This window comes from Empidonax traillii, unplaced genomic scaffold, assembly GCF_003031625.1.
Source record: "Empidonax traillii isolate 1590-97213 ecotype Southwest subspecies unplaced genomic scaffold, ASM303162v1 scaffold40:size2234952, whole genome shotgun sequence".
Taxonomy (NCBI): Eukaryota; Metazoa; Chordata; class Aves; order Passeriformes; family Tyrannidae; genus Empidonax; species Empidonax traillii.
The window spans coordinates 1,055,138-1,070,812 of record NW_020955233.1 but is presented as its reverse complement, the minus strand read 5'-3'; the positions used below and the strand labels follow the sequence as shown (position 1 = coordinate 1,070,812).

At 52.9% G+C, this 15,675-nt stretch overlaps 1 protein-coding gene across 1 annotated transcript in view; it reads left to right on the top strand.

Moving 5' to 3' along the window:
• Positions 1–15,675, top strand: part of EPHB1 (EPH receptor B1) — a 66,144-nt gene that overhangs the window by 38,515 nt on the left and 11,954 nt on the right. The window contains exons 4-7 of the mRNA XM_027878288.1: positions 7,479–7,634; positions 10,228–10,563; positions 13,475–13,656; positions 15,370–15,532. Of these exons, the coding sequence (XP_027734089.1) occupies positions 7,479–7,634; positions 10,228–10,563; positions 13,475–13,656; positions 15,370–15,532 (837 nt within the window). The remainder of the gene's footprint in view (positions 1–7,478; positions 7,635–10,227; positions 10,564–13,474; positions 13,657–15,369; positions 15,533–15,675) is intronic.

Here is a 15,675-nt window from a genome sequence, read left to right as displayed (position 1 = left end):
TGGGGGTGGTGTTTTTGGGACAATTCCTGGCCTGAATCTTAATCCCACAGTTGTTTGCTCCAAACTCATTGGATGCCTCACCACTCTTCACAGGGAAGAATTTCTTCCCAATATCCCATTTAACCCTGCCCTCTGTCAGTGGAAAGACATTGCCCCTTGTCCTGTCCCTCCATGTCCTCTTCCAAAGTCTTTCTCCATCTCTCTTGGAGCCCCTTTAAGGCCCTGGAAGCTCCTGCTTGCAGGGCTGGCAGAGGGAAGAGCCTGTGACAGGCTGCAGCCACTAGATCTGTTTTTAAAGAAGAATATAAGAAGGTTAAATAACCTCACATCATTGCTGAGAACTTCATCCCCCTTTCATTTGTTGACTCAGAATAATGAGCTCAGGCAGTGTTAGGAGGGTGAGGAGCAGCCTGTGCCTATTACTGCCATGGCCACATGTCTACTGTAAACCTCCTTGCATCTGTGTGGGAATTGTCTGGAGTTTGATCATATTATTTAGATGACTGGAAGTGGGTGCTCGGAGAGCAGTGAGGCCTCATCCTTCCCTGCAACGCCTCCCTCCTCTTCTCCATAGCAGTGCTTTAATTCCCAATGGGAAAGAACTGAAACACTGTGGAGAAGTGGAAATGGGCTGGAGGCTCTCCATGAGCTGTGCCACATGCCCACCAGCTGTGTCCCACCACTGATTCTACATGCAAAGTGCTGGAGCAGAAGGTTAGGCCTCTCAATTTGATGGTTTATGGAAAGGAAGGGAAGCTTTGGTGGGTGTGGGACTGGGCAGCCTCAGCCTGGAGCCAAGTGGAAACTAAAACATAGCAAAACCCGAGTGGGAGAATAGTGATTTGCAAAAGGGACCTTGGGAAGTGTCGTGGTTTCCCCCCCATTGGCTGTTCTGGAGAGCAAAGCGAGTTCCCTGCTCCGTGCTGAGCTGGCAACCCCACAGCACTGTCTGTCCAGGGCGTGCCTGCTCTTCCCTTTGCATCCAACACATGGACTGGGGACAGATTTTCTCTTTAGACCTTCCAAATCCCCCCAAACATGAAAAACAGAGAAAGTGAAGCCCAGAGTGGTGATTAAGTGGGCGAGCATGGACCTCTTGGGAAACTGCAGGCAGTGAGCAGTAGGGCATGTGGGAACCCAAACCCGCTGCTTCCTTGCCCCGTTTTAGGCTTTAACTCCTTTTTTAGGGCCATGATTCCACCTAAACAGTTGGTTTTGAAGCTCCTCTGCATCCAGAGACCCTTAATTTTCCCAAAGCTGCCATCCTGGAGGAAAAACACTGCTTCTGGGTGAGCATCAGCTATGTTTTGCTTCTAGTGAAGCACAGGGGGCTTGCTCTGTGAGCACCTCACTCCACCTCAGGGGAGCAAATCCCTAGTTGATGAGGGATGGGATTTTTGGGAGAGGTAAATAGGGATGCACCCAGCCCTGTTGCCTCTAATCTGCCTCGCACAGCTCCTTACCCTACAAGCATCTTTGAAATCCTGCCCCACTTCAATTCATTTCTCATCCGTGAGAAGAAAAAGAGGGAAAAAAAAAACAAACCCTGAGAAGGGTAGCACTACATTGAATTTTCCTTTCCTCCATGAATAAACCATGGCAGGCTGGCTCAGAAGCCGCTGACTTTAATTTACATGTGTCCCAAGGCGGATCTAAGCCCATTCCTCCAGAGGTGGAGGGCTGGTTTAATTAACCGGCTGTATCTCGAGGAGCTGGGGCCGCATTCCTTGGTGCAGCGGGGAGAGAGGGAGCCTGGTGCCCATAGGATTCCAGCCCAGACACTGGGAAGCTCATGTTTATCTCATGAGTTCCTGCCTATCCAGTGCTGAAAGAAGGGAACTCAACAGGGCAGTTGCTGTTTGTAATTCAGACAGCCTCGAGGCAGAAGCATCTCTAGGTGATCCAAAATTCGTGCATTTGGCTGCAAAAATGGTGAAGTTTGCACCAAAAGGAGGATTTATCCCTCCCTGGGACAAGGCTCTGCTGGGGTGTCCTGTCCCCAGGGTGCTGTGATTTCTGGCTTGGCTTGGGCACATGGGCTGATCTCATTGGGAGTGATACTTTAGGCTGGGAATGCTTGGACTTGCCTGTTTCTCCCTATAGGTCGCTCTCCTCGCCCTGCAAGAACTGGATGTGGGGATTGGGTGGCTGATGGGGTGTTTCAGTGCCAGGTCTGATCCCTTTGTCCTTTCTTGGTGTGGTTAGGAAGGCTGGATGCAGGTACCCTCCCACCCCTCCTCGCTGGAGTGTGGCATCACTCCCGATACAGAAACCTCTCTGGATTAATTTGTGGATTCCTCCTGGAGGGTGGCACGGCAGCACCCCCGGCACTGCCGGCTGCCTGCTGAGCTCACCGCGGCCGTGCCGGGGCTGAGACACTCTGGAAAAGCACTTGGCTTGACATAAAAGGGAATTAGATCATTAAAAAGTAGAAGTGGTGGGGGGAAACCTTGCAAAACAACCCTCCAACCCCCTCCCCAGCAGAGGTGCAGGAGGGAAGGGATGACAGGAGAGCACCATGTAGGGATGCAATTAAACCTCCGGCAACAGGCACCTGCTCCTTGCTTGGATGTTTGCAGGGAGGATAACGAGGGAGATGAAAGTGGGGTGGGAAGACAGCGCCCTCGCAGCCCTTTGAAGGCGGGGAGATAACAGCCCCCCTCCCCAGCCCCCCTGCTTGTGGTGACAACCTGCCGGATTCTGCTGGTTTTCCCCCCAAGCTGAAGCCGCATCCCGGTGTCATCATCATATCAAAGGGGCTGAAACCCAAACACATCGATTGTGTTGCAGCCCGAGGTGTCACCAGTCCCTCCTCCCGGCACTGCCTGGAAAGCCGTGCTGGGAGCCCCGGAAAGCTGTGCCGGCTGACCGAGTGCCTGCCCCTGTAATCACAGCATCCTCTAAATGACATTTTTCTCTAGCACACAATTTCGTGTGGGTGTTGATTTGCCTGGATGGTGTCTCTCAGCTGAAAGGCTCAAGGAGGGTGCCCTAGCTGGTGGCAGGGAGATAGCAAGGGGAGCTTTTTAAAACACCCATCAGTGGGACTAATTAATTTAGAGGCTAAAAAACTGATGCTTTTTTCCTTATTTTTTTAGTGTATTTAAATATACATTGTGTATCACTGGTGTCTGCAAAACACACTAGGAGTTTCTAGCAAGCATCTCCTCTCTTCCTTTTGGGGAGGTTTCATCAAAAAATGGTGAACCTCCTGCAGAACGTGTTAAGTTTAGGAACAAGGTTTTTTTCTTAATACCAAAGTGTTTTTTGTAGAAAGGGGGCCTTTGAACCTTTTTCCAACAGGCTCTAAATGCAATGAGCTGCATTTCCTCTTTTTTCCTGACCTATGGTGTCCTCAAAACTTGCTGTCCATCTCCCGGAGGTGCTGGGCATGCTTCTGTAGCAAGGCTGGATTATCCAGGCTCTTTAGGGCCTTTGCACTTGGCAGTTCTCTCCACACCTCCAGTTTTGCTTGAAGGCACCACCTCGTGCAGTGCTGCTGCTTCTAACCCAGCTCTTCATCACCTGCTGTGCCAGAGTGCCACAGGTGTGCTTAAACACACCTGAAAAGGCACTGGAACCCAAAAGGGAACCCAAAACAAGTGTGAATTTGGGAATACCTGGCAAATGGGATCAGCTCTGCCCCAGCAGGGGCATACAAGGCATGGGAATGATGAGGTGTTGCCGACTGGGTTTACTGTGAGTGAAGGGAGAACGATGGGGTGCCAGTGAGGCTGGGGGCAGGAAGTCGGCTCCCTGAATCGCTGCTGAATCTGTAATCCTTTGCAGAAGTTCCTGTTTTAAAACTCAAGAAGGAAAAATGCCACTCTGCATCCCCAGGGAGCTTTAGAGCAAGTTAATATAGAGGAGATGTCTCCTTTCTTTCTTCCTTTCTTCTTTTTTTGTCTCTTTTGACTAAAGCTTCCCTGAGAGAGTAATTAAAAAGTGCAAGTTCCAGGTGCTAACTGGGAGGATTTAGTTTGAGGAGTGAAATGCTTGGATACCCCTATTCTTGCACCCTTCCACAGAGGCTGTGATGGTGGCTTGCCTCGGGCAGGAGCAGGGATGGATGAACAGAGAGATCCCACTTATCTCTGGCTCTTTCTAGGACTCATGGCACCTGGAATATAAGTATACAGAATACAGGAGAGGTTTAAGCAATGAAAAGCCTTGCAGTGCCACAATTGCTTTGATAATCCATCCTGCCTGTGAGAGCTGGAGCATGGAGGGAGGCGATGGTGGGGACACGGGTCTGTGGTGCCTTCACTGGGTGTTTGCCTTGAGACATGTCCACATCCCTACTTTGACCCCATGAGGGGGGATAAGGGAAGTTCAGCTCTTGCTGGGAGCCCCCAGCTCTGTCCAGCCCTGAAGCCAATCACCCCTTGGACATGTGGGCAAATTGAACCTATTTCCCCCGCCCCCCAAACTTCCAGTGATGACATCTCGCTGCAAGAAGCCCGAGTCTCAGCAGCCCCAGAATGATGGTCCCTTCTACCCCCAAACATGTCAACCCTGGAAAAGGGATCCTTGCTGGCAAACTCCTGCCCAGGAGGCACGGCATTCCTGGTGTGCAGGCAGGATGATGGATCCACGGGCAGCTTTGGGTTGTGGTGGGGGTTTAGGGGCCGAGCATCCAGCCCTGCTGAGCAGCACGTGCCTCAGCATTTCCAAACACACCCCTGGTGCTTAAATGTGAGGAAATGGATAGCTAAGCACATCATTAATCTTATCCGGCCCACATAATCAACAATCAATTAATTCTCCTCAGAGCTGAAGAGATGCAGGTTGTGCTGTAGCCTGGGCACTGGCAGAAGGAGCCCCTTCCCACAGGGAAAGCTGAGGCAGAGCATCATCCTGTGCTTGTCTGAGACACTGTTGTGGATACAGACCTTGCCAGCTCTGGGAAAATCTTGGAGCAGCCCTTAAATGAGGACAAACTTTGAACTGGCCATTCGTGGGGTGATTTATTGCTTCCTCCTGGGCTCGAGCCCTCCATCTGAGCCCTGGACTGGACTGTGAGTTTACCATCTGAAGGGTTATGGATCCCACCATGGCATTGCAGGGCCTTGGGGGTTTGTGCTTCATTTTTGGTCTGAGGGTCATGGTTTAGCTTCCCCAGAAAGAGGGGAGACAAGGGCAGCAGCAAGAGTGGAGGGCTGCAGCCTGTGCAGTGTTGGGAGGATGGAGAAGGCATCAGCCTCTCCCCAAACTGTGGGAGGCTTTAGGCAAGCATGGTGTAATTACAGGAGAGAAAAGCTAATTGGTAATAATAGCAATTAAGAGCCATGTGCCTGCAGATTACAGGAATTTTTGGATAAGTGAAGTGATAACAGAAACCAGCGGACACTGGGTTGCAGGGTACTGTGTTCAGGTGTTTTGACAAAGCATCACTTGAATTAATTGCAGTTAAATACTAACAAATCTCTTCAGCCAACCCACCAACATGCCCCTAAGCTTAACAGTGAGGTGTGTTCACAGCGCTGTGACCCTCTCATCTTCCTGCCTCCCATTCCCATCCTCTTCCATTAGAATACAGGTGGCTGTTCCCTGGTACTGCCACCTCTCCATCCTGCTCCTGGCACCTTTCAGGCATGTTTCTGACACATCTCCCAGCTCCAGAGCCCACAAGTCCCCCCTGCACATCTCACGGGTGCTCACAAGTCCCCTGGGACATGGTGGGTCAGTGCTGGTGGGAAGGGAGAGGTGAAGAACTGGAGATCTATCTCAAAGCCTCAGCATCCACATGTGGTTGTGTCTCCTGGCACATCTATCTGGTGTAACCTTGCACTTCCTCATGCTGTGGTGGGACATAGGGCTGTGTGTGTGGATCAGGGAGGGGTCTGCATCCCGCTGCCTTCCGCTCTGGCATCCTGAAGGTCCCCCTCAAGCCCTCCCGTGTCCTGCCCTGAGTGGTGACCCCACGTGTCTCACTGTCTGCCTACACCAGGTGGTGGGTTATGGCCCTAAGTGTGTCCCTAAGATGCCATATGTGTGGGATGGCTATGGAGGAGGACTCAGTCTTCCTGTAGTGGGGAAGAAGAAGGACTGTGGGAGATGGTGCCTGGTCCCTCTGGGATGCCATGTCCCCACTCAGCTCTTACTGCCATTGGAAAGAAACAGTTCATTGCAGGCAGTTGTGTGCCTTAGGCTGGAGGGGGTGGTGTGTCTCCTGAATAATGAAATTGTAAAATATTGTTTTGATTTATTCCTTTTTATCATCTATTAATATCTGGAAAGGCTGTGTGAGCAGGGGGCCTCATGAGTTTTGAATGACAGGTTAAAGGGCTCCAATAAAGATTAGATGGCCCACTATCTCCCAAGGAAATTGCATGAAAGTGGTTACTCCTGCTTGCTCCTATTAATTTCCTCTTCATGGCTGCTAGGAGATGCCTCATATCCTGATGCAGCAGACAGGGGCTAAGAGGCACTTTCCATTATCTCAATCATCGCCGTGTTTATGAGACACGTGGGGTGTTTCTCTGCAGAGCTGGGCCTTGGGGGTGAAGGCATCGCAGGGGCACAACCTCACACCAGGAACAGTCTCTCCTGGGTGGGTGGTGGACCTGGATGGCAGCCTGATTCCTTGGATACATGTGCCAAAATACAGACATTCTCTTCTACAGCCTTTGGATTTTGTTTGATGTCAGGGATGGATGAGCATCCATCCATCAGTGCCTCGGTGAGGAGCAGTGGGATGGGGCAGAGATGAGGGACCCCGTTTCTGTCGCCCTCGAACCGCAGAGCAGCGAGATGGTTGATTAATGAAATCTCCCCTCATCACTGATAAAACCCTCACTGTAACTGGAGCATCTCCTCCTTTATGAATTAGTTGCCATTTCCTGCTTGAATGAACTCAGAGGCTGGGAAGGTTATCAACTCCAGCCCCGGGCTGTGGGGGATTAACGGGATGGACCCAGAAGACACTAATGGGCGTTACATCAACTTTTTAATTAAATATTCAAATATTCAAATTTTACTTGGAAAAAGAGGTGTGAGACCTGAGCCATGCTGTTGGGGTGGCAGAAAGTGTCTTTTGAATCCACAGATCCTTGGGGAACACTGTTCTGCCCCTGTGTAACCACGCCTTCATGGATGCTGCCAGGGAAGTGCATCCCCCACTGCCCCACTGCCCCACTGCCCCCCTGCCCAGGTGCAAGCAGTGGGGAGCAAAAAGGAGGCTGCAGCTCCCTTGCTCTGCCTAGCTGAATATTGCCATGGGATTTCAGTGTTTGCCTGGTGGCTCCAGGAATAATTCATGGCCAGCATGGAAAATCCTGGCCATCCTAACTTCGTAGGAAGGTGCTACCCCATTTATTTCTGATACAGATGTGAAGCTTTTCTGTGTCTCCTGTCCTGTCTTGTCTTCCCTTCTCTCCTCTCCTCTCCCTTTTTCCCAGCCCATTCCAAGGACAAGACCTGCTTTCCCCTCAGTCTCAGAACGGTTCAGCACCCAACCTCTCTCCTCTGTCTTGCAGCCTGCCCAGCGGGGACGTTCAAGGCCAGCCAGGGGGCGGGGGTCTGCATTCCGTGCCCCCCCAACAGCCGCTCCACCGCTGAGGCCTCCCCGGTCTGCGCGTGCCGCAATGGCTACTACCGGGCAGACTTCGACCCTCCGGCAGCTGCCTGCACCAGTGAGTACCACATCAGGGCTGGAGGGAGGGCTGCAGGGATAAACTCTCAATCCAGGAGCCCTTTGCCTTATTCTCTCCCCCCGTCCTGGGAGCGGGAGAGCGGCTGGGCACCCAGCGCTGAGCGACGGGACGGCCCCGCATCCCGCTTTGCTGGCATCTGCTGGGGTTTATACATCACCCTGGCAGCACTGGTGATGGCAGGGAGATAGTTCCCAGGATAAATTAGAATTTAAAGTTATCTGCTCTGCCTGTCTTGTTCATAGCCTTTCAGATGGAGTATTTTTTAATAGGGGGAAAAGGTGCCTTGAGCATTGGTATTCAACGATGCATCCCTGCTCGGCTCTCTGCCCGAGCTGCCTGGCATGGCAGCAGTGTCCTCAAGGCTGTCTTTCGGTGGGAAAAGAGCCCAGGAGAGAGGAAGGAGCTCCTATACTCTTCAACCCACTGGGAACATGAGTCTCGGCCTCAACTGCCCCCAGATGCACTCCAGGCCCTTGAATCAGCCCATCAGGGAGCTTTAGCACAAGGGATGCTCTGGACTCCTTGGTGCTGGGAGTGCCTGAAGGGCACCTGGGAAATGAAAAAAGGATTTGTGTGTTCTGCTGGATCACCCGAGCTGTCAGACAGTCAGCAGGTTGCACAACTGCAGATAATCTATAGATATTTATTATGCCTCGTTACATAACTGATTTACAGCAGTGCTGCGCTATAGGAACCCAGGAAAAAAAGGCTCTTTGCTGATTTTTATCTCTTCTCTCCATGCTTAATGTTACAGTGTTCTAATTTGAGGTGCCAGCTGCTCACCCACAAAGTTTCTCTGTGTCAGAGGAGTAACTAATACAGTGGAGCTGCAGATGCTGCCCTGGACTGGAGCCTTCCCAGGGGCCATACCTGCGAGGGTGGTTCCTGCCCCAAGCCCCTGCACAAGGGGCTGCAAGTAAAGGGGAAGAATTTGGGGAGGACAGGGAAGAAAAATGGATTTTCTCTTTTTTCTTGAAAAGATATTATCTGCTTAAGGTATGAGGAGAGGGTTTGGATTAAAATTCCTGAGACAGGTTACAGATTCTTTGGTGTAACTCACTGATCCTATTGAGCCTTTGTGAATCCTCCACTCGTTTCCCTGGGGAATCAAGGTCTTTCTCCCTGCTCCTGCCACATCCTCCAGCACCCTCCTTTGACATCTCCATGATAGGGGAGCCCCACAGTGGAACATCTTTGGTGTCTTGAATCCATGAAAGCCCTTTCCTGTGAAGATGCTGCAGTGGTGACTGCTCCATGACAGACACATTTACTCCTAAAGAGGAAAAGAATTAAAAAGAATGGAATTCTATTAATTTCTTTTTAGGGCTGTCATTTCTCTATTTTTTGTCATTTTTGACAAAATCTTCCCTCTGCATTATTTATGGCAGCAGCTCAGAGAGGCTCCCGAAGTGCCTCCATGCAGGATCATCTCTCCATCCCACAATCCATGTCACCCCCATGCTGTTAAATCCACCTCTTCCCAGCCCATCCCTGGCCACTAACAGGGCTGATTTATCCACAGCCAGTAATGATGTTCCCTGGCACACACACAGGGAGGCTCCCCTGGGATGGGTTTCCCCAAGACAGAGTGTGCTTCGCTCTCTTAACCTTTCTTCGCAGGTCAAATCCTCTATCATTTTTATTGCTCCCTGTTTCTTGGCAAAGTCCTATTTCTTCCTTGGAAGTGAAGCCCCAAGCCCAGCCAGCATGAGGAATTCATTGCTTTCCTTATTTAATAAATCCCAGCAGCCGGATTTTGTGGTTTTGGCTGTGGAGCCATCCTGGCTGACCCCAGATCCTTCCCTGGACCAGTGCAGACGTATGTTTGTGCCTTGATGATGCTCTCCTGCCTGGATTCCTCCTGAATCGCTCCCTCTGGACCCAGCCCCGATCCGGCAGTGCTTGCAATCGGAGCTGCGTTCAATTCCTGTCCTCCGAAGCATTTATGATGGCTCCCGGTGGGTTTGATCAATGCAATTTTGTTCTCTTGTCCAACCTTGGAGCTGCTCGCAAACCATCGAGCAGTGCCGGTGCTCCTCCGTGCTGATAAATTCTTGGGCTCCCATCTCGAGATATCGAACCCTTAATAACCACTTCCCATTATCATCTCTCTCTTCTCCTGCTGCTCCTCTGGTTCTCCACAGTGTTGGCTAAGGGGTGTTTCTCTCACTGGGATAATCTGTTTGAGATGCTTCTCCATGTGAGCGCTGGATCTATCTCAGTGTCTCCCAGTGGGCTTAAAATGGGTCCATCTTCACAGATGGATCTGCGTGTGCTCTCTCTGTGAGGTTTTCTTGTATATTAAGTGGGTTTGTGGTGTGGGAGTCCTCATCTCCACCTGGGAAACCCCTTTCTGTGGATACCAGTGCAGGTGATTGGCGTTGCCAGTGGGGAGAGTCTGACCCTGAATTGAGCTAAACCATGGACACCAAATCCCTCCTAAGGGAGGAGGTGGTGGATAGTGGAGCAGATGGAACCATGAGGTGTCCTTCTCTGTGCTGGAGCCCGCAGGGGAGCACTGAGCATCCTAATTTGGGCAAGGACCCGTCTCAGTCCCTCTCCTTTCCCACAGGTGTCCCATCTGGCCCCCGCAACGTCATCTCCATCGTCAACGAGACGTCCATCATCCTGGAGTGGCACCCGCCGCGGGAGACGGGCGGGCGGGACGACGTCACCTACAACATCATCTGCAAGAAGTGCCGGTCGGACCGACGCGCCTGCTCCCGCTGCGACGACAACGTGGACTTCGTGCCCAGGCAGCTGGGGCTGACTGACACCCGCGTCTTCATCAGCAACCTATGGGCACACACGCCCTACACCTTCGAGATCCAGGCCGTCAATGGCGTTTCCAACAAGAGCCCGTTCCCGCAGCAGCATGTCTCCGTCAACATCACCACCAACCAGGCCGGTGAGTCCCGGGGGGACGTGCTGGGGGCATTGGCTGTGCCCACTGCCAGATGCAGGCTCTGTGTGAAATGAAGCTCCTGGTCCCAAAGAAAAAGCCCTCGGGGTGTCAGTGGGGTGCGATGACTGTGGTAAAACTGCCCCCAGCCCTGGGTGGGGAGAAAGGCCAGGAAAAGAGGGGGGAAGAGGTCTGGGAAGGTGGAGGAGGTGCCTGTGCCATGGGCAGGGGGAGAGCTGCCTTGTGGGAGGGATATCCAGTATGTGCTTTTTATCCTGCTCTAGATTTCTTGGGGTAAAATGGCATTGCCATTTCCCACTTTTCCCTAGGTGAGAACAGGGAGATTGGATGAACCCAGCCTTGAAAAGCAGCCTGGCTGCATTAGAGCACAGAGAGCATCATCATCTCAGGACTGAGTTCAGGTTCTGTCTCCTCTGGCACATCCCTCTCCCGTTATTTTCCATTTGTCCCCTTTTCCAGGCTGCTCTGCCCCTTTCCCTCCCTCCTCCCACTCAGGGATCAGGAACTGGACAAGCGGCTCTGGGCCAAGCCGGGATGCCAGTGGGGTGGCTGTACAGATGGCGAGGGGGAACTGGTCCCAGGCTGCACTGAGGAGCACAGGGAGTGGAGGGGATGGAAATCCATCTGCTCTGGGCAGAGAAAGAGGATGATAATTCCTGCTTTATGCCAAGCGTGTAATGCCGGGAACCTTCACCATCCCGCTCCCTTGGGAGACCATGATGGGGAAACCTGGTGTAAATATTTCAGTCTCCTGCCTCCAGGGAGTACTAATCCACACTTGTGCCTGGCTAGCATTGCCATCTGCTGAGCCACGAGTGATGAAACCTGCCTCCTGTTTCCAGGCTTTTTTTTTAGAGGGTGGGATTTTTGGGGTGTTTCTTAGCTCCTCTCCTGCCTTGGGGAGCTGGGAACAGCCAGGCCAGCCTCACCTGTCTGTCCCAGTGCTCCCTGTTTGTCTGGCAGAGGCTGAATGTTCATGTGGAAATCCTGGTCCTTGGGATAACCTGATGGAAAAGCAGCAGGACTATCAAGGACAGGATCAGTGCTCTGCCTCTGAAATCCCTTTGGCTTTGCTGTGGATTTTTCCAACCATTTTCCCAGCCTGATCCACAGTAACAGGAATTAACAAAACATCAGTTTAATTTCAACCCACAAGCATCTCCCCAGAGAGGATGTGGAGAGATTAAAAAAAATAATATGGGATTAAATATTCCAGGTAAACAAAGATGGTGCTATACTATCAACATCTCCCACTGGGGCCATGTGGAGCAAGGCTCCTGCCACCCCCAGATTCCCTTCATGGCAGGATTCTGTGCCAGGCTGAGCTCTTCCCTGGATCCACACAGGGGAAGCATTTTCCTTGCCTGCACTCTTGGCATGGTGAGGAGAAGGGCAGAGAGGGCTGGATAGGGAGCTGTGTGAGCAGGACATGCCATTGCCTCTTTGGGTGTGGAGAGACTTGGATACCTCTTTGGGAAGCTTTAGGTAGGATTAAGTGCAGGATCAGGGCTGTATTGACTGGCTTTGGTCCTTTTAAGTATAATTTGCAGGGCAAAAAGCCTTTGGAAAAGTGGTTCCTGACTAATTTAGTGTCTCAGCGTCCTTAATGGTGGAAGGACAGTGTTGCTGCTGCTGGGGATGCTCAACTCCAGAGATGCTTGACTCTGGGAATACACAACTCCAGGGATGCTTGGCTCTGGGGGTGCTCAGCTCCAGGGATACTTCACTCTGGAGGTGCTGGGCTCTGGGGACGCTCAACCCTAGGGGTGCACAGCTCCAGGCATGCTTGTCTCTGGGAATGCACAGCTCCAGGCATGCTTGGCTCCTCAGCAGGTGCAGAGCAGTCCTGTGGTTGCTCCAGTGGGTGCAGAGACCAGGGCAGGGAGCAATGGCAGTGGAGAGGATGTGCCTGGCAGCTGCTTTGGAAAATGTGCTCGCTGAGCTCTGGTCTGGTGCATGAACCGAAACACTATGGGCTCCTTTGCAGAGCGGTGTGTGTGTGGCATAGCTGGTGTGACTGATCAGAAATGTGTGGTAGGGAGGGAGGGGGGTCCTGATGCCAGTGCCAAGCATTCTACTTTCTCCAGGGATATTGCGACAGGATGCCCGTGACCCCCGTGCTGCACTGCCCAGGGGGCCTTGGGGGCTGCAGGGATGGAGGTGCTGCCTTCTGAGCACCCTTGTGCCATGGCCTTGGGAGATGAGAGATGGTCTGAGACTGTTTTGCAAGTGTTTGGGGTTTGGAAATAGAACTCTCGGGAGAAGCTTATTTGAGTAATCAGGATGAGCATCGCCCGAGAGTCCCTAAGAGCAGATCCAGCAGCTCCTCTGGAGCCAAAGCTGTTCCACAGGCCCCTTGATGGGGTGTCCCCTGGTTTCCCATCATTGTTCTGAGGGTTGGCAGATTTTTGCTCCTACATCCCATTCCTGACAGCATGTGGGGTGGCAGCTGTGGCACAGGCTCCCTGGGTGCTGGGTGTTGGATCCCCAGAGAGGCTGTTACACCAAGAGATGTCAAGCAGAGCTGGAGGCTGTCACCAAGCCTTGGTTTGTTCCCGCTGGGGAGAGCTTTGCTGTCTCTGTCCCACTGTGGGAGATGTCCTTGGAGCGAGCAGTCTCAGGGAGAAGGAACACCAAGGATTTCTAAACTCCTAATTAAACAGAATAGTTGGTTTAAATACCAGAATTCCCTTGCCAGCTCACTGCTCTGCTTCCATGTAAGCTGCTGAGATGCCTCTCTTCCCACTGCTAATGAGTGAGCTTGTCCCATGAGTCTGACAACCGCAGGCATGGGAGACTTGGGATGCTCTATGTGCCCGGGGGTTTTCCCCCTTCCCAGGGCTGTTTTCCCTACTCGCCTCCATTAATTTTCCCTCTCTCCCCGCTTCCTCGGCAGCACCCTCCACCGTCCCCATCATGCACCAGGTGAGTGCCACGATGAGGAGCATCACGCTGTCCTGGCCCCAGCCTGAGCAGCCCAATGGGATCATCCTGGACTACGAGATCCGCTACTATGAGAAGCTGAGCCGCATCTGCACGCCCGATGTCGGCAGCTCTGTGGGCACCAGGCCCGCACCGGTGAGCTCGGGGAAACCCTGCCATGGAGGGGGGCTGGGGCACAGGGGTCTTCACACTGAGGCTGCTCAGGGCCTGAGCCTGCTGGGAGAAGGGGAACATTGATGGGCTCTCGGTCAGGCTCTGCTGGGAACGCTCCATGTGGCCAGGTGGTGGGACAGGCACCAGGTCACCTGGGCTGCCTCTGGAAGGTGGGAGCGATGTGCAGCCGGGGGAAGGGGAGAGATGTGGCTACAAATGCTAATTCATAGAATCACAAAATGGCTTGAGTTGGAAAGGACCCTAAAGCTCATCTAGTTCCAACACCCCTGTCACAGGCAGGGACACTTCTCACTAGACCAAGTTGCTCAGAGCCCCATCCAACCTAAGCCACTGCTCCTTCTTGGCAGTATCTTGCCCAGCACATCAGTGCCTGTGCCTGCCTTGGCTATGGTATCTGTTAGGATGAGCAGGGACCTGGTGCGAGGGGACAATGTCTGGAGGAGGTGAGGTTGCTGGTGAGGGCTGGTGAAGGTTGCTGTGGTTGTCCCTGTCCTGGATCACTGCCTCCTGCTCAGTCCTTTCCCTCACAGCTGTCCTTCCCCACAGGGGACACGCTCTCGACCCCTGCGGTGAACCATGGCAAGCCCAAGCTGTTCCATCCCTCCTGTGTCTTGCCAGCTTTAATGAATTCCTCTAAATGTGAATAATTAGATGATCTCACCAGTGGCCTCTTACCAGCAAATCACTGGGGAATCTGGCAAAAAACGAGATTGGAGACGCAGGAGCCTTCCACCAAGGTTTAGCACAAGGTTTAGCCAGCACAGCAGGGGCTGCAGGAGCTGGGGCTCTCAATAGAGGCAGGTTGCCATTGAACCTGCTCCAAAAAGGTCTTGTAGGGCACATTATGCTGTTTTATGGAATCACAGAATCATTTGGAAGGGACCTTAAAGATCATCTAGTTCCAACACCTTGCCTGGTTTCCATAGCTGTGGGATGTTTGTGAAAGGCACAGGGACATCAATGGTATGAAGAGGAGCAATTTGCGGGTCATGAGTATTTTTGCTCTGGGTGCTCTTATTGTTTCTCCCTGCTGCTCCATGCTCTGGTGGGACCAGGGAGGCTGCCTGGGAGGCCTGTGCTGCAGCAGGGACCTCCCCAGCAACTTGGAGGCCAGGCAGAGATTGCGGGTTGTGTTTCATAGAATCATAGAATATCCTGGGTTGGAAGGGGCCTTAAAGATCATCTCATTCCAACCTCCCTGCCATGGGAGGTTGCTCCAAGCCCTGTCCAACCTGGCCTTCAGCATTTCCAGGGATGGGGCAGCCACAGCTCCTCTGGGCAACCTGTGCCAGGGCCTCTCCACCCTCATAGGGAAGGATTCCTTCCTAATCTCACCTTGCCCTCTGGCAGTGTGAAGCCATTCCCCTTGACCTGTCACTCCAGGCCCTTGTAAATAGTCCCTCTCTATCTTTCCTGTCGGCTCCCTTCAGGCACTGGGAGGCCACAATTAGGTCACCCCAAAATTTTCCCTTGTCCAAGCTGAACAGTCCCAACTCTCTCAGCCTTTCCTGTGGGATCCTCCTTGTCAGGGATGCTCCTGAGGCAGAAGCGGGGCCTCTACTTTATCCCCGTGCAGCCAGACTTCATCCCTGCTGTCGCCAGGGGCGGGTGGGCTACAGGGCCCTGCTGTCCCTCATCCCCACCTCTGACCGTCCCTGTCGGCCGTGCCCACAGGACCACAACGAGTACAACTCCTCCATGGCCCGGAGCCAGACCAACACGGCGCGGATCGAGGGGCTGCGGCCCGGCATGGTGTACGTGGTGCAGGTGCGGGCCCGCACCGTGGCTGGCTACGGCAAGTACAGCGGCAAGATGTGCTTCCAGACCCTGACGGACGGTAAGCACGGCAGCGGGCATGGGCCGCACGGGGGGCTGGTTGTCTTTCCAGCCACGGCTTCACGCTCTAATTGAATTAGAGGGGCTTGTCTCCACACAGCCCTGTCCCGGCGGGCAGCGTGGCGGGGGCTGGATGATTTACAG